The sequence below is a fragment of the Eufriesea mexicana genome, unplaced genomic scaffold (genome assembly GCF_001483705.2).
Source record: "Eufriesea mexicana isolate 0111107269 unplaced genomic scaffold, ASM148370v2 scaffold2217, whole genome shotgun sequence".
NCBI lineage: Eukaryota > Metazoa > Arthropoda > Insecta > Hymenoptera > Apidae > Eufriesea > Eufriesea mexicana.
The window spans coordinates 199469-219054 of record NW_016910286.1 but is presented as its reverse complement, the minus strand read 5'-3'; the positions used below and the strand labels follow the sequence as shown (position 1 = coordinate 219054).

At 35.4% G+C, this 19586-nt stretch overlaps 1 protein-coding gene across 2 annotated transcripts in view; it reads left to right on the top strand.

The window, feature by feature from the left end:
* Positions 1–3323: 3323 nt before the first annotated feature.
* Positions 3324–19586, top strand: part of LOC108549728 (scavenger receptor class B member 1) — a 33054-nt gene continuing 16791 nt past the window's right edge. Inside the window, exon 1 of one of the 2 annotated variants that reach the window (XM_017903216.1) lies at positions 3324–3495. In XM_017903216.1, coding sequence (XP_017758705.1) covers positions 3468–3495 — 28 coding nt within the window. In that variant the 5' untranslated portion in view covers positions 3324–3467. Of the gene's footprint in view, positions 3496–18118; positions 18881–19586 lie in introns of those variants that run through there. The other variant, XM_017903215.1, reaches the window with a different exon arrangement.

The following is a 19586-nucleotide window of genomic DNA, read 5'->3' as shown; positions in this document are numbered from 1 at the left end:
CTACCTTATAGCTAGTTTGTGACTAATGTTTCAACTTTGATGCGTAGCTCTTAGCTTGGTAACGTTTACCAAAGACTTTTCTTTGGAAAACGATACCAATTACCAGGTCTCACCACGTGGAGGTGGCTACCCATCGAGACCCGACATGCGCCCTAGTGGCGCAGCCTGCTGGTGCTACCTGTATCAAAGGTACCCTAATCTAACTTGAAGCAAATTAAATTGAAGTGACTCTACTGACATTTTATTTTATTTCGTGTCTTACAAAGGGGATTTCGATTCGATATACCAAAACTCTACTATCGCAACGCTAAGATATTTTGAAGTTCCCATAAAAATAGGGAATGAAATATTGAACACGCGAACAAGTTAAAAATCGCGATCGCGCCCGATCGAGTTCGCGATCATTCGAAAGACCGACTAGCCTACAAGACGTACTCTCGTGTACAAGACAACTTCATGCCTCGGCACCCTCCCGATCTGAACCTAGCCCACCCAGCCACCGCAGACCCTGCCATGACTTACTTGAGAACGAGAGCGATCGACGAACCAACGAAACACCCAAAATCAAGCCGAGGGTCCCTAGCGAGGCCCTGTAGCCGGTCACGCAGGCCCCTGCCACATGGGGGAGAAATTAATCATCCTATGGGGCCTGACCGCAGGCCCATATACAGTGTCACGGCTACAGGACCCATACCCCGGTCGTGCACGCGCTGGTGCCCAGGACGACTAAGGCCGACAGACCCTCGGATTGACCCAGATGAGTGCCAGCCCGCCGACCACCCTAGAACCGATGTGTGACAAGGGTGGCAGTGGCGAGGGTGAGTGTCGGAACGAGTCGTTTGGATGACTTACGAAACATGGAGTTATCGAGTACACGAGAGTACGTCACGTAGGCTAGCCGGTACTTAAGAACAATCGCGATTATCGCGAGAACAATTATGTTCTATTTGCTAAACGAGGGGGATAAGAAAATGATAGAGAATTTATAAATTTCGCTGCAAGTTAGGTAGCTTACCATTGTGCAGATAGCACGCACATGAGACTTAGTCTAGGCATCTATTTTATGAGTACTTAGGTCTACTTATGTCTAAACGCACGCATCCCGCGTCGTCCATTGATGTGTACCAAATGGAGTCTTGAGGAAACTTGAGAATCTTGAGAAAACTAAAAGCTAAAACAGAATATATTACTGTTAATATAAACCTGAAAGGAAACGGATTAGTACGAGGAAAGAAAACGAACGAATAGAAACCATGAAGGTTAACCAAGTGAAACGAGCAACCCATCGATGAGACAGAAACAGACCAACGACGAAACATTCCAATATTATATGAAATGTTCGAGTGTTTTAATGAAGATGAATAAAAACGAGAAAATAAAATGTTGAAAAAGAAGAATAATTAAAACCTGGAGAAAAAATAGATTAAACCTGAAGGAGAAAATTATTATCAACCCAAAGATGAGATACAAACAACCCAGCGATGAGACTTGAACAAACCAACGATGAAACATTCGAATATTATACGAAATATTCGAATGAAAATAAATAGAAACAGAAAATAAAAACTGGAACGTGAAAAAATAATTAAAACCTGGAAGAAAACAATAATTAATATCTGAAAATGAAAGAAAAATTACTAGTAAATTATTTAATGGGGTGGAGTGAGGATGGGGTGGCTAGCCCCAACCTCACTTCGAATCCCACCCCTCGCGCACAACGAAAATTTACATGTTACACTTCCCAAGTCGAACCGACAAATGAGTTTCGCTGTGTAGCGTCGCTCTTTATATAGTTGCAGACGGCCGAGTCCTCCACCCCAACCGCAAATTTCCAAACTTTACCAATTCCATTATTTATTATTTTTCCACTTTAATAACCAATAATTTATTAATTTTTTCACTTTTACTATAAATATACGTTGCGAGCAATTTTTTAATAACAATATTTATTTGTTATAAACAATCAGTGTAATAATTCATAAACTTTTTGCAAATTGTACGAATACGTTTTAACACAAGTACGTCGTAAGTTCTAGTAATAACCAATAATTTATTAATTTTTTCACTTTTATTATAAATTTACGTTGTGAACAATTTACTTTTAACATTATTAATTTGTTGCTAACGATAAGTATTATAATTTATAAATTTTATTTATGCTTTTAGCATATAAATTTCCGTGATGCATTTATGTGAAGTATTTTTATGCTTTATGCAATTTGTAAATAACAATTTCAATTTGTCATTAATAATAAATTTCATAATTTATACACTTGTACAATGTTGATGCGAATGTTACAAGATTCACCATCACCTTAAAAGTTGAATGGCAGTTTATTATTCAACAACTCTGTATTACAAAGTTATTCTTCGCTTTGGAATATTTATTTGGAACTAACGTTCTAAATAAATTTATAAATAATTCATTTCAATCATCGATCAGAAATAGTATATTCGACCGAGAGCGAAGTATAAGATGCAATTTTTCTCGTCACCAAGTATTAAACAAGAGATTACGATTTCAACTTTCATGCGTGAATGTTCAGTTAGAAAATACATTTTGCAATGCTGATGCAAAAAATCGCATTTTTCAACACAGGAAAAGATGATCCGTCACGTGTACATTTCCTCGTTCCACGTGCCACAAAAAACTGATAAGGTTATGGCTGGTAGCCATTTTTAAACGCGATTCGGATTAAAACTTGTTTGTCAATTTCTAGGCTTGTTCGCTAATACGAATGAAAAAGATGGTCACTTTCGACGATACATGATACAAACAATGACAAACATGTATCTCGACGGAATACATAATCAATGACCTTTTGCGCAACATTTGTCATGATTAGACAAATCGATAAGGGAATACGTAGATCTCATTTGCGAACAAAGGTTGTCGTTAATTAACCGAACAACTTGTTAAGATCGCGAGAAAAATACACCATTGTCATAAATGACATAGAGATGTTGTCGAGATATGATCGATAAAATGAGAAAAAAAGGAGGGAAATCAGAGAAAAATTATACGAGGAAAGTGAAAACAGTGCGAATACTTGGAATATTCCTGACCGATTGTCCAAGTACTTTGAAACGCCATCGTGAGCGTAATATCGACTATTAGACTGATAATTGGGATCGTGAACGATTTCGATGCAACGGGTCACCCTAATAGATAAATTATTGCTGCCACCAGAAGAAGCCAGCTGACTCCTTATCTATGCGTATTAGCGGACATTGCTTATCGCTCGACGATTTCAGAACGGTTTGAAAAAGAAATGAAAGATGTCCGATGAATTGAACTGTTACTCTCAGTGCACGAACGGACGTCGACGAAGACGCCCGGAACTGCACTAAGTCCCTCTTCCAAGTTAACCAAATCCTGTTTGGGAGTCGAAGTTCGGTGGTGGTCGAACGATCGCAATTAGTGACGCTACTGTACTCGAGATCGAGATCGAGGATTACAGATCGAGATGATCTTCAAAATACCGAAACTAGTCCGTAAGTACAGTGGAAATATCTCTAAAATATTTTTAAGCAAGAAATTTCTGTAATCCCCGGAAAGATCGGTAATTTAATTCTGTTAGTAACGAAATATCTTTGCAACGAACTTTACAAATCGATGAATGGTCGATGCATGAATCGATGAACCGGTTAGTGAAAAATGAGGAACATTAGTTTGTTGTTGGACTGTTTAAATAAGCGCAATACTTTATTTTTTATCTTTTTTTTTTTCTTTTTGTTAAAATATATTAACGGCGAAGATGAGATGCAATAAATTTTTCATTCGACATTATCGATTCGTCATAATTTATTACGACTAAAAATTCCTATTTATTCATCGATCATAATCATCGCTGGTCATGCATGTAATCGTAAAGTTCGTGTCAGCACAGAATGAGTACAAAATATTCATTGAATCACATTGCTTGCACGATATGTTCTGCGTGTCTATACATGTGTTCTAAAGTTTGCTTTTGCACTCGATGTTCTAGTTATTTATGATCATTCCGAATGATAATTGCGATGAAAACACGGAATATATTGACACTCAATGAAATGCAGTGTTAATTAGGTTTGCCCAGGCATAAAGTCCAATGAAATAAAATATTCTGATAAGAAAAAGAAAAAAATGCAGAGTCGAACATGGTGAATTCGATGAAACATAATTTTAGTTGTAAAAATATCACTAATCAAATATCATTATGTGATACTATTAACATAGTAATTATTATTATTGTAAATCCCCTTTTCCTTTTATTTCATCTGGACAGTATATCGTTTTATTCTACGAAGAATTACGCTTCACCACGGTTTCATGTAAGGTCAACTTCTAAAATTAAATTACAGCCCTACTTTCGCAAAAATTTCATGAACAGAGCCGGTTTCTTTCTCCAAACGATTTCGCGTGATTTTCTTGTCACTTGATCTAGACAAATACTAGATGATGTGATTGTACACGTGAAGTTCCTTTTCAGCGTTATAACAAGGAAAAAGCTTCTTTTTCTTATACTTTCTCAACCTCTTTCATGTTCATGGTAAATGTATTACGGTGCAATCGTGATGCATCCCTGTTCTTTTGCTCTCGTGAACACGGTGAAAGATGAACAAGTCAATATCGTATAATAGAACGGTGATAGCAAAATTTGTATATAGCAAAATATACATATGTATATATACGCGTATATAATTATGTATACGTGGATACAACATAGAGAGTTCAAATCCTGTTTGTGTATCGTTACGAGTATTATGCGAACACCGTGTAGAACAAGACCTACTAATGTCGCAACAGGGTCGTAGATATGGTCTGCACCGGGGACAAGATTAACGATCAAACAGGGCACCTTGTTCTCCAGAAGGCAGAAACTAGAGTAACCGCTTTTGAAAGCTCGCGAAGAGGAGTAAATGACCAATGAAAGAAGAATTATAACGACTAATTTATCGTCACTCGATCGATCAATTGTTTAAATGCTTGAGAAGGTGAAAGATGGAATAGTTGCATGCAGCGAAATTTAACTTTAAACTGCTAAAAAGTGAGATCCTGGATAGCTAATAAACGATAACTATTCCAATACTGAAATAGAAACGATGTAGAGACTCCTATAAGCAGTTTCAACCCGAACGAGATATATTTGTTTAACTGATCCAGATAACAGGCAAACTTACTATTAAAAAGGTCCGATACGATCTCCAAATACAGATTAACACGCTCCTTTGGTAAAAAAACCCCTCCAAACAGAAAATATTCGATGGAAAGTCATGGAACTCCCTTTACCGAAATTCTTGTTCGAGAATTAAACGCGAAAGATATTTCATAGTATCGAACTCCATCGTTTTACACCGTGGAATTAATTTGTCCGTGTATTTCCTTACGTCGTTTCATGGACCGACGAAAATATCGTACCACGCGTTACAAAATTTAATTGCAGATAATTCGCTGCAGCGAATTATATAACCCTACATCCATCATGTTAACCAACTAAAACGAACAATAAATTTTCGCCAATTTATAGATAGAATTATAGATAGAATTTTGTTCATCTAAATATTCCTTTATGCCATTTTGCAGAGTATTTTGCAGAATTGCAGAATATGGCCACAAAAGAACCCCATACTACGCTTTTCCAATTACCACTCTAATCATAGCCTTCATTCGAGTAGGCTCAATCCAGCATCACACAGATGACGAAAGCAACCGAAATTAATTCCTCGCGCTCGCGTTCACGCAACGAAATTGGCTAAAAAAATTTCGCGATTTGAGCCACCAATTTTCCATGTTCGCAAGCAGCAATTTATTTAAATCGCACCGTTGAGCAATTTCCGCGTACACATAACAGAGCAACATTGCTCGCTAGGCCTGAAAGCAATCGCGTTTCTTTTGCAACGACCCACCTTGCACTTCCACGTATGTACTGTGTTCTTGCATCGAAACTATACAACACCATAACGAACGCACACGGACAAAAGTTGCAGGCCTTACCGAGTGTATCGTGCTCCGACATACTTTCGTTCTTGCACGGTGGATTCCATGGTGTATATTATCGCGTTGAAACCGGTTGGTCGTTAACCCTTTAACTACTACGGCGTTGTTATCGGAATAATGCGGTATAAACGTAGCTATGACTTGACTTTGAAGTAATACGTGACGTGAAGCTTGCGTCCCGATGATCTTCGAATCTGTTGGGCCTGACAATTTTCGGATTTCCAGCGTCGATGACTGTTTTTGCTCGAAAATGACCTATGTCCTGGGTGTGCTGCGACAGAATTAAGGTAAATTTTTTCCTTTTTTCTCGTCTTTCTTTGTTTTTTCTTTTGGCTCTTATTTTTGGCAGTTATACGTTGAAATGTCGATTGAGTCGATTAAGGTAACGATGATGATAGAAATCGGGGGATTTGAGGATAGATGTATTTTTGGAGGGGTTTTTATAGACCTTAATTAAAATGGATTTAGGTGTATTTGAAGCAAACAATTGTCGATTGTGTACAATTATAATATTCATTATTTCTAAAATTGTTGAATATTTTTGTATTATAATTCGGGAAGTTAAATTGCGATTCTTTCTATTAATTCGAGAACTTGAAAACCTCACTAGGGATTTAACACTCCAATTGCATTTCATCGTAGCAAATAGGGGTTTAGATTAGGTTAGGTTAGGTGTACACCTCTGTCGTGTCAATATTGACAAAAAAAAAAATGCTAGGAAACGTAAATAAAGCAATTACGCATCACAATCCGAGGTAAGTAACAAACGTAGCAAGATCGGAAAAAAGGGATCAATAGATCGCTTTTACAGATATTGATCTACTTCCATGAAAAATAATACCGCGTCTCAACGAGTAACATCGTATTCAAATAATTGGAACTGATTATTCCTGGAAGTGTAGTTTCAATTATTTATGATATTCGGAGTCGATTTATTACAGAAAGACTACGAGATTTACATAATAACATGAAATAAAGCATAACGAAAAAGGTAAATTACAAAAGTCGATGGCATAACTCTCGAGTCTGAAGAGCATCAAGATATAAATGGACATTAAGCATTCTTCATGATTCAACACGAAAATATTAACGCGTGTGACGCTGTAATCGTCACTGATTCACGAATTTGCAAATATAACCGAATAATCACGAACACGCGTGGCCCGAAATGCAAATCATCGACACAGCTATTCCTATAATATCAAACGAACGCGCGGTCATCGATAAACTTTTAATATGAATTAATTTGAACCGTGAACTTGCGAGTATAACTGTAAACACGCGTGGCATGAAATTCAAAATCTCGATACAACCATTCGTACAATATCGAACGCGCGGTTATTGATAAATTTTTAATATAACTCGCGATACGATGACTTACAATTAGTCTTGTTCGAAAGGAAATTATCTGAAATACATCATCGCGGTGTTTACTGTTGTAAAGCAAGCGTATAGCAAAACAAACGTACATTTGTTCGAAGGGGTGCGAATAAACGTATGCGTGTCACGATAAACACGACATAATAACATGCTTCTATCATCGGGAAGTTTGTCGGTTGGAGAACCTGAATAATCGCACGATTTCTCGTAAATTACCACGAGTTGAATGCCTCTGCGTTCAAAACGAATCGACCGCGGCACAATTTCTATAAATCACATTATTTAATGTCATTACGATATTTAATCAGTCGATATATGAAACGCGACGTTTCTCTCATCGAGTCTACAAAATTTTCATCGTAGCAAGATTGATATCCGATTCTATTGAAGATGAAATATCGTTGGCATGATTGCACACGATGTTATTACGATTTTGTTACGACTGTGAGGTAGCAGGGTAACGCGGAAAAAATATTTATCCAATCGCAAAAACAGGTATTTATACAGAACGTCAGAAACGAATATATATTATGTAAATAATACTTGATCTGAATTCTAATTACTTGTGTAACATGTCCGTTAATTGCTGGTCTACGTAATCGTTCGCAGAGACAATCTTGTACATATGTATGTAGAGCATACTGTTTGATCTAGATCGTGAAATAAGATTTCTCGCTGCGAGCTATTCTTCCAGCGATTTTCCACTGATTGAATTATAAATCAATTTATCCAGAGAATATATAGATCGCAATTTTATAACATAACTGATATCTATCTATTGTATATGAAATGTAAACCGATCGATTACTGTCGAATCTCGTTCACCACGTCGTATCTTGAATGACGTTTTCCAGAGCTCGTTAATTTTCCCACCAGAGTGTAATCCATATTTGTAACAGATCAGAACACACTGACAACAGTCCAAGTTACATTTCGTAGAACCAATCTTCATAAATACGTATTAACTACGTCTAGTATCTGATTTCTTAATTAATAACCTGTTAATGATCGCATTTATGCGCTTAAGATATCTAATATCGACTAATTTAAACGATCTAACAACGTACATACTGTGTATTACCATATTATTATATCTGTTGCAAATAATTATGGAAGTAAGAAACAGACCTAATGGCCCTGTTGAAATTGTCTCCAGTTTCTAGTAATTTTTATCCATATTTTTTTACAGGATATGTATCTCGCTATACTTCGCAAGTCATCATTAGCCGAACATTATTTTTCGATAGATTTATTGCACAGAGTCCCTATGCAGAGATAAGGTAATTAATCTTTTTTCTTGTTTTCAAGTGTAGGTCAGAAACTATACAAGGGTTAAATAGTTTTGTGAAATAGGTAAGATTCGATATTCTTCATACCAAGAAGAAATTCGCAGATCAACATATCACAACTAATTTGGTTGATTGTATCACGATTCTGTTACTTTTTCGACATTTATTCGGATTGACGTCACCAGTATCCGTTCATTTGACTTCTGCTTAAATGAAATAGGTATAAACGCTAAAAAAAAATAATTGGCTTTTACCATATACAATATAACCGAATGGTTTTAGCAATAAAATACACGTCTGTATCTTATCAAGTTTATTACGCAAGAGATATCTGTGTAGATAATTTTTGAAAAAAAATCATTTGCACCCCTATTCAATCGAAGCATCTACTAATTTGGCTATAAATATTGAGAGGTCTCTGAAACAATATCCAAAAATATGCTGAAAAATTCTTAAAGGAATTCCTGCAATGGAATTCGAATCTCTCTTCCCAATATTTTCTGTTCCCAGAAATAAGATCTGTTATAAAATTCATCTGTCTGTAATTTTCGTAGAATTCGTCGGATTTTATTTTTAGTGAGAAACTGGTTGAAGGGTATTCAAGACCAAAAAGAAGTTCGAAAATCACCGGTCCATCTCTTTTTCCTTTCCAGCTAATGACGTCAGAAGCGAAACCCTTTCGCTTTGTTGGAGTCGATTTTATTGCATGATACGCCTAACAGCAGTATTTTCGGCAGTATAACTGGATAAGAGAGAATCCCCCGATATGCAAATGACGACCAGTCTCGATCCCTGTCACGGGAATGGGAAAGAATCTTGCTCAGTAACAAACACGCTTGGCAAAATTCCATTAGCTCAAATACAATCCTAAGAAAAATTATCGCTTTTAGATACGATGGTTAATTTGACAAATCTCATTTGTCTTCAAATCAAAGATATCGTTGGTGATGTAGTTAGGTGCTTTAGTTAGAAGAATGTAGTTGGTCTCAAAAATATTCCACGTGTGTGTGCGAAAATCTTGACAAATGAATGCACGCGTCAGGCTTCGAGGATAATACTATATATAAAATTATAAAAATATTCGGCAACGAATACAAAACTGGAAAAACATCGAATAGAAAAGAAAAAATATATATTTTATTAAAATTTCGTACTAGTTTATGTTACTTCTCACAAGTTCTCACAGTTAGACCATTTCGACGTTAATTATAGTGTTCTCCTTCTTTTAATTTAACGTTTCGCTAATGAACTTTTAAATTTCGAGTTCAACACGTGCATTTTGTTTGTCAAAAATTTCAGCTCCAGTTCTGATACTTCCACGAGTGATCGTACGTGGTTAAACCTTCAACGAGTATCAAGTTCACCAGAAATCAAGGTGAACGAATTAAAATCAATTTCATGTAACTTTCATCGATTCTTGCACTGAAATATATCAAGAGATTGCATGAAAGTAAATTGCATCCACAATTTGAATAAAATTTCTCGACCAGTTGGAGCAAAAAATAGGTCCAATGTTTTAATAATTATTCTACACGTATCAACTTATTTCTAACGTTAATAATTCTTCCATATACCTCGGTATAAATAATTAATTTATTACCCGTATATCGGGCAATCGGGCAATCAGGTAATCGTACTGAAATGCTAACCTCAGCATAACGTGCGCGATATTGTTTCTAAATTACCAGTCTCACGTGAACTTGCCTAATTATCACGTTAAACGTGACAAGATCATCTCATCCACGAAGAAGCAAAAGTGCACCACACTTTGCATAATTCTGATGCTGACTAGGACGTTCGTTAAAAGTGGATTTTATGCGACTAAAGACACTATCATTACAGTCGACGTCACATTGCATTTGCGCAATAAATTTTATATAAGTACGCCGCCATTAACATCGGAGAAAATTACACGTGTTTCTCATAAAATATAAAATGCTCCAAGATCTCATAAAAGTTCCTCGTAAAATAAAAAATGCTCCGAATTACATGAAATACGTATATTGTCCGATCTAATCACCGATTTGACCTAGACCTGACCTAGTTTCAGCGACAGCCTAGGACCAGAGCAGCCTAGATTCAAGACACAACCTCGCGTTATCAATATTAATCGATAAAGTAATATTAAGTAGATCGCTACGAAGGTCAGAAAGCAAAGTTAAATAAGAAAAATATAAAAAGAAATACATCGCACTCGTTATTCCCAGGTAGAATATTCAAAAAATTGATATATTATTCTTCCGCCTAATTAGAAAGATGCCGCTATTATTATACGCCACGTGTACGGACCATTAAGCGTACTATATTTAATATTCATGAGACTCCATCTTTGAGCTTCTAAAAACTAGAGGTTACGAACACTTAAACCCCTAAATCCTTGTTAAACACGATCTCGCACATGTTTCTTAAGATCCAGTAGACGAGAGTATAAATCAGTCACGTCCACTTACAAACGATTAGATATAAATGGAAGACTAAGGGGGAAGGCAAGGAAATTTATATATTACCTATCAAGTTGCTACAGAAATCACAATAAATCCTTATATTTGCAACGTTATCAAGATAGAAAGCATCGAGTGAAGATTCGAATAACTTAACCGTGGAAGCTGATAGGAGCTAATAGAATGACGCAATAAATCACTAAATATTCCTGTAAGAAGTTTGACAGAACCTACTGTTTCCGTTTTGATTAGTATAACTGAAGTTATATCGTGTATATACGTTTTTGGGAACATTCGTTGATTATTTTGAAACGTCTGTTACATGTAGAAGCGGGAACACGGTTATCGAAATGGAAGGCGGCTGGACTGAACGGCTCTCAGCTAGAGTGGACCTTTAGGTTTAGATTAAGTGGGAGAGACGAATGAATGTAATGCGTTTTGGAGACGCCTCGTAGTGTGTGTATGTATGAATAAAAGGTGAGCGAATGACGTAGAAAGGGCAGATTGTATCAGGAGTCAGAAAAAAGAACGAGGGAGTATCGGTCAGTCACGGAAATGAGTAATCATAGATCAGTTATTAGTTGTATTTTACATTTAATTTCTTCTTGCTCAATAAATATTTATATTAGAATTTAACATCTCCTTTTTATGCCAGTCGCATATATTTCTACCTGTATTGTACTTATAAATTGTCGTTAATGTCGCATATTTCGATAGAAAGTAAAACTCATAGAAAGAGGTTTCTGTGTCGTTCATGCCGATTAAAACTGTGTTAAGAAACATTCCGGGATTTCATGTTTAACGTAATAAATTTCGCTTGGAACTTTACAACGTGTATGTCAATCATATTAGCATTGCATACCAATTCGAAATATTCATACTTTTACCTGCTTCTTAAAGCACATTCCTTTTATACTCGTTACGACAAAGGACAAACTACTGAAAGTCCCGTCAGAGCATTTATGGCTTTACTGGGAAATCCAACGTACATCGTCATATCTCTCGTACGTAACGTGCAATTGCTTCTTTGCACTGTACTTACTTCTTCCATCGAAAGGAAAAGGAGAAAAAGAAAAAATGGCCATAATTCGTGGAAAGTGTAACATCAAAAAAGCAAGTCTTAAATTCGCGGATTGTGCGATTTGCGTCATATGTTCCTCGTCAATTTCGTTTCCATTTTGTTTTCGATCGATCTCTCGAGAGTGATTTGCAAAACATCTAAATCAGATATGCAAATTATAAAAACAATTTGACTCGGGGGAATCGATAAGAGGCTTGATATAATTTATAAATTCAACACACAGTAACGAAATTTAATCTATTACTGGTATTTGTGATTCTACTCTTCACATATGAAGTCCTATGTATTCCTTGTATATGTAATTATTTACTTCGAGAATATCATTGGGAAGTAAAGTTGAAAATTTCGATAAATATTGCACGTAGGTTGTTAAATTTATCTTCTTATTGAAAATCTGTGTATATTCCTGTTCAACTTTTCTTAAAAAGGAGAAGAAGGAAAAATAACGTCATTTACTCATTGTATTTAAGTACCATTAAGTACCATTCGGGTCATAATTTCAAAATTCATATTACATGCTTACCTGCGTATCATATGTATGTAAGCGTGTACATAAATATGGGAAATAGTTAGAGTACTTATCGAGACCGATCTCTACGCACCACGTTTATTTTTAATAAGGTAAATATCTGTTTCTATATATTACACAAAGCAAAATAACATAGATTGAATTCATGTATTTATATTGAACATTCCTAAATATCCATAATATTTTTATCGTTAAATCGACAGTGGTAAAATAAATTATACATCCCCTTCGCCGATGTATATTAATCTTCGAATTAAAAAACCGTAGAATAGCAATTTTAAGAATTCTTGGTGAGAAGATGCAAAACAAATAAATCGTTGCTGTATTCCTATCAAGATTAGGCAAAAAGTTCATCGATGTTTGCAAATAATTTGCATATAACAAAACTTAATTGCTACGGTCAATTTTTCGCTTCCTCCATATTTCTTAATATTTAATTTCATAAGTTCTTGGTAAATAAATTTTATCGAATTATTGATTTTAATTGGGATAACGATATATACTAAAATAGTAAACTGTTCTAACCTTTTTGACAAAATTCCTTGCTACAGAATAAATCTTCATCGGTCGATTATTAAATTTTTAAGACATCTATTCTCGTCTAAAGACAAGACGTTTGTCCTATATCTCGTTCAGATTTTCTCGATTCATTGTGCTCCGAACGCTTTCATTTCCAGCTGTCTTTAATGACCCTTCAGTTAAGTATCAGTATTCTAAAAGCTTCGAACGGTACCGAGACAAAACCAATATCGAAGACACATAGCAGATTGCAAAGCATCGATAGAATTCGAACTGATCGTAAATATAGATCGCGAATTCGCTAGATTAGCGAATCCTAGAAAGGGGAATTACATACATTCCAAAGCGATCGAGCATATTAATTTGTGAGTATAATATATATCAACTGTAAATCATCAATTTCATTGAATGTTTGAATGATTCAATATCTTAATCGTCGAAAAAATTCATACCCCGAACTAGAAGATAGGGACAAAAAAATGTGATCGATCAAAATTATTCGCGATATCGTGATTTGTAATGTTAATTTTTTAACTACAGTCGTCACTTATTTTTAATCCAAGAATTTCTTCCCATATAATTGAATATGATTCATGTGAAAAGATTAATTTCGGTCAAAAAGTAGACATTTCACTAGTCTATTAACATAAAACGAGATATATATGTGATTTAAAAAAATAAACGTCTAAAAATAGCGAGTAAAACAATCTGCTAATTATGGCTGTGATTGTGGATTTTATGGTGGATAAGTTAAAAATTGCAGACTCAATTTCTAAAATTATACGAATTTTGATTAACGTTCATAATCCTCTTATAAATGAAATTCGATGGATGTATCTGTTAATTGAAAGATAAATCATTGCATAATTATAGCGATTGAAGATTTTCAGCAAGTCATTGAACTTCTATACGAATTATAAATTACAATATTTCGAATTATAAATAACGACGTATCTCTACGTTATATTCAGTCTATAAGTAGATACGCTATTCGTAAAAATGGAAATACTCCGTTGCTCCTTGACCAATATATTCTTCGAAAGAAGGAAAAACGTAGAACGTGTTCAAAGGTTTAAAAATCGTCTGGTTGAACTTAAAAATCTAAAAGACCCTGATGCAAAACATACAAGGTGCATTGAACAATTATAACTCCATTTTAAATCATACGAGTACATTATATTTTTGAATTTATTAATTTCTTCACGTACTCTCAATTATATCGTTATTACTAATCCTTCGACAAACACTGAACTATAAAAAAAAATTTATATATATATATATAGATCGTATAATTTTTAGATCGATTATAGAGTCAATTATCAATTAAAATGAAATCACCTTAGACGCTCTTTATATATATATTTTTATTAACAAAGGTAAACCAGTAGGCTCGACGATAAGAAATACAAATATTGATCAAGGAAAGACCAATTGTTAAAAATAAGAAACCACAAGTACAAGTTCGATGATGTAGTATGCATGTAATTTACAGACCTTGTTTACTTTGAGCAAAAACGCTAATGATTGATAGGCAGATCAAGCGGAAGCATCCAGAACGAATTCAAGGAAACGGAAGCGATCTCTCGGGAACTCACATCTCTGTAATAGTTTTATTTATAGTTGAAACGGTCTACACAATGCGTTGTTTATATTTAAATTAAATACGATTTCGTAAAGGAAAGAAGAAGAAAAAAAAAAATGTCAAAGTCGGATGATATTGCAAAAAGAAATACGTAAGTGAACGTCAGTAATAAAAACTTTCCGATACATCGTAGTATAAATTGCCGTGTTAATGGATAAACGATGGAAATTTTTGTCGAAAAAGTTCAGTTCGAAAGAAGGAAGCTTATTCCCAAGTAAATATTCATCGAATGACACTAATTTCGGTTTTAATGATGTGGACGAGAAATACCCGACACGCAAACATCCTGAAATTTTTGATAATCCACTTCAAAGACCATTCGAATCTGAACTGAAAGAAGTCTAGTTAGACTGCAATAACATCGTACGATTTTATTTCTAATTCTAAATCACCTCCATAAACGTTTCACTTGTTTCTTTGCAAAGAATTTTAGAAGTTTACAAGGGTTTCTCAAGAAATCATTTCTTGTAAAATTTGTAATATGACTTATAAATTAAATTCTTTAGCAGCAGTTAAATTTTTATTTTCATTTTTAATAATTTTATAGCATGATTAAAAAATTATATATATATATCATAAAAACTTCGACGTTAACCCTCATATAATTGGTGGTACACTGATTATCATGAAGAATTCTTAAGTTCACGTACAACCTCGATTAATTTGTTTTCAGAAATTTATTAATTTCTCTACGTCATTTATATATAAATGAGCTTGAACTGATTAAAGTAAAATAAATAAACGAATAGGATCTTATTCGAGTATTATGATCCCCGAATCATAAGTGGATTGAATTTTGTAATCCGTTTATACGAATTAAATCTTTTCCTTCCATAATATCTGAACATTCCCGAAATGTTCAACCTTGAAGTTCATGGGATGCTGCAGGTCCTTGACTCCGAATTTGTTGGGCCAATTCATTCGTCGATATATTTTTACCTTCGCGGCATATATCCTACGTACGTCTCCTTTTAAACTCCATCTAAATTGCAATTAAATCGAGATCATAGAAATATAAATCGAAATGACATCGAATCGCCTTTACATTCTCGAAACTTAATTTTTTTCGAATGAAACCACGTGTTAAGGTCATTGAAAGTTATGATTTTCAAACATCCATATTCGTAATTTAAAACTGCTATTATCACGATGTTGAAGGATTAAAAATACCTTTTGTAATATAATTTTACAATAATTGCTTCCTGAAGAAAATTGCATTTTAACTCGCACTTCAATTTAATTTTAACGATAATTTGCAAATAATATATAAATAGCTACATTATGTGAAAGTTGATATATCATATTAGGTGGTAATAACATTATTTACGAACTTTTCGCGTGCGCCGTGTAAGAATGCAAGGTTTTAAATACTCGAATAACTGGTTTTGAGGTCACTCTATTTCCCTAAAACAAGGCTAATTTCAACATTCATAACAGTTGCGTGGCAAAATTTTTAAAAGATACGATCTTTGCAAATTAGCTCGAAAAACGTACCTACTCGCACAGGTTAACAGAGATCGCATTACGTACACGCAAACTACAAATGTAATTTATTTTGTAAATGAAATTTTATTCAATGCTTCATGCTAGATTTGTATCGTATTACGTATATAATCCTGATTACACACTTATTCAGCAGTAGATCATAATCTCGCGCGTTTAATTAATCACCCTCGTGGCTAGACAGCGGATTGTTCGTTTCAGAAATCGCGAGAGCCGATGTTAGAAAAATTGCATGGAAATCTATCATTCTCATATTGCCGTGAGATATATTAGGCTAGTTATCTATCATCAACGTACGATGGATTATTCCAGGCAAGTGTGTAAACAATACAGATCACAGTGGCAGAACACGTAGCTATTATGACGACAATAAATAAGCGTTCTTTCATTCTCTGACACGTTGATGAATATCTCCGTTACTGAACATGGTACTTGAAATCGAATTACGGAAAAAAAGTGATTTTAAATCTGGCATATAATTGTTGACGAACATGTACATATCTGCTGGCATGAACATGCAAAAATTAGATCAAAAATAACATTTGCGGCGACATCGTACATATGAAAACATATTAATCATCTAATTGAGAAAATTTTCCAATACAAAACAGCGGTCGTTACTCAAAAAAGCCAAGGGAGTCGCGGCTCTTTGAAATCTCGATTTCTTAAAATCGCGTTTAAGAGGAAGCGAAAAAAGTTTAACCAAGGCAATTCCAGCTAAATTTCTCTCGAATCCAGGGACAACTGCACCGGTCTTAATTCGGAACGACACGCAACATATAAAAAGAGAACGTTTCCTGTAATTTTTAGGATGTTATACACCGCGGTTGATGGGCCTTTTGTCCTTTTATTTTATCGCGTTTGCACCAAAAATGTACTGCTGACCACCGAGCAGAAATCTGTCCAATCACGCGAATTTTAAACTACTCACTGCGAATTATTTCCTTGGTGATTCTTTATTTTTTACTATTTCATTATATTATATTTATATCTAAGCATATGGTATATAAAAATAAAAATATATTAAAATTACAAATACATGTTTGTATCACTTAAACTGTACTTTAAATAACAAAACTCAATTGCTTTTTCACCACGAGTATAATTAAGTTATTAAATTTCAATAATATTTATTTCAACAATAAATTTCCGTTACAACTGTGGTGGACGTAAACGTCGAAAGAGTGAATAGTTTCAAGTAAAACGAGAGAAACAAGAAAGAACGATAATATAGTTATTGACTTCTTCATCTCTCTCTCTCTCTCTCTCTCTCTCTCTCTGCTGATCCAAGAGTCCGCAGGTGGATTATTAGAGGCTCAAAACGACACGAGGAAAGCAATTTGTAATCTTTTCAGAAGCAAGGAGCGAGAAAGGCACGATAGCATACGAACAGCCTGCCTTCCAACCCATAGAATCCCCGAGGAATCGCTTGTCGAATTGCTTTCCAGCGCGACGACTTACCCCGAATCATGGTGGCCCATCCGGTCATCCCCCGACTCGCGATGGATCGATCGATCGCGACAATATTCCATTGACCTTTGATCGTTGCGATCGAGTGACGCGATGCAATTGTCGCGTTGCACTATCCTTCACCTGGAGGAACCTGTCTTCGTCACCTGTGTGGTGGGGCAGCGATACCAGCCGCCGATTGGTCCGCGGTCCACGTGCTACGAGCCGCGATCGGCGGGTCAAAACGCAAGTGGGGATCGGACTGGCTCTAATATATTTTTTGAACTCTGCTGATCCATGCTTTCGTCACTTTTGTAGAGAAGCGCACGCCGATAGCATCGAAACCTGAACGGTACGTCGTGGACCGGTGACGATCGAGTGGACGATCCTTTTCGATATATATGTAGCGCCACGAGCGGAGTAGATCGGTTTCCAACACGTCGGGATTGATAAACCGTGCCAAGTTCGTAGAAAACGGTACGGCTAGTCGCGATCCTGGAACGGTTCGAAGATCGTCGAGGTTATTTTGACTCTCACGCGGGAGCATGATCATAGTTATCACATAGTGTGACACAGAAAAAGCCGTTCCGGTGGTGTACTGTCTCGTAAACTTTGAAAGTAGTACTTGTTTGTCGAGAATTAATCGCTGCACGTTCGATCGGTAACAGCAAGGATTGATCCATTCGAGATTTTCAGTAGTAAGTGGAAGGACTGGAACCGCGGCCGTGCGGATTCTCGTAACGAGTCAAGTGAATTCTCTCGCGTACACCATACGAAATCTCTCACACTCGTGAGTTTCGGTCTGGTCTTCCTTTGTTCGCATAAGGGGAACCGAGTCAACAATAAGTGCCGCACCATGAAGGACTTTTCGATGATATGGAACCGAATCGCCGGAAGACGATACTCGGCTGTCAACGTGAGCCAGAATCAGAACGACTCCAACGAACCCGTGGAGATGTCGATAAGCCAAAAAACGAGCACCTTGGCGAGAAAGTCATCGATCGCCGTGAATCATTTATTTAATGCTGCTCTATCGATACACGCGGATGGAAGGCCGAAATGGCAAAGTAAGTAATTACTATCAAATACGGAAACCATGTCTTCGGAGGATGCACGATGAATTTAGATAGCTTCTTTGTTACGTTTCGAGTCAACGCAATGTATCCTTATACGGTAGTCATAGAACGTTTCTAAATCGTTTCTAAATTATTTCTATGTCGCTTCTATATTTTACACGTCGCTTCGCGCGTTACACTGAATATTTATAAAACTTTTACAAAATCGAAATAAAATTGTTCTCTCACTTTCGCGACATATCACGTTCTGTCGACCAGTATTAAGTAATGTTGCAATTTTTAATGTTCAATATTTAAAATGGTATTCACCTTCTTTAAACAAAAAAAAAAAGTGTTGGATAATACAGATTCTTCCGATATGTAACTTTTTGTTATTTTGTGGACAGTTACAATTAGTATACGATGATATTTAATAGATGAAAATTCTTGCTTCCTATGATCCTCTATTACATAAATCCAGTGCTATTTATTAGCCATTTTTATTCAACTTTCGCGATATCTTACGTTGTCCCAATGAAAAGCCATAAAATATTCTTTAAAAAGAATTTAATACGTTAAATTCTGCTATTGATAGTATTTGCATGACATTTTATTTAATAAATAATATATTGGATCGTATTGCATCACGAAATGATAATTTACGGAAATTCGAGAAGAACGAAATAATCGATCATAATTAAAATATTACCCATGTGTA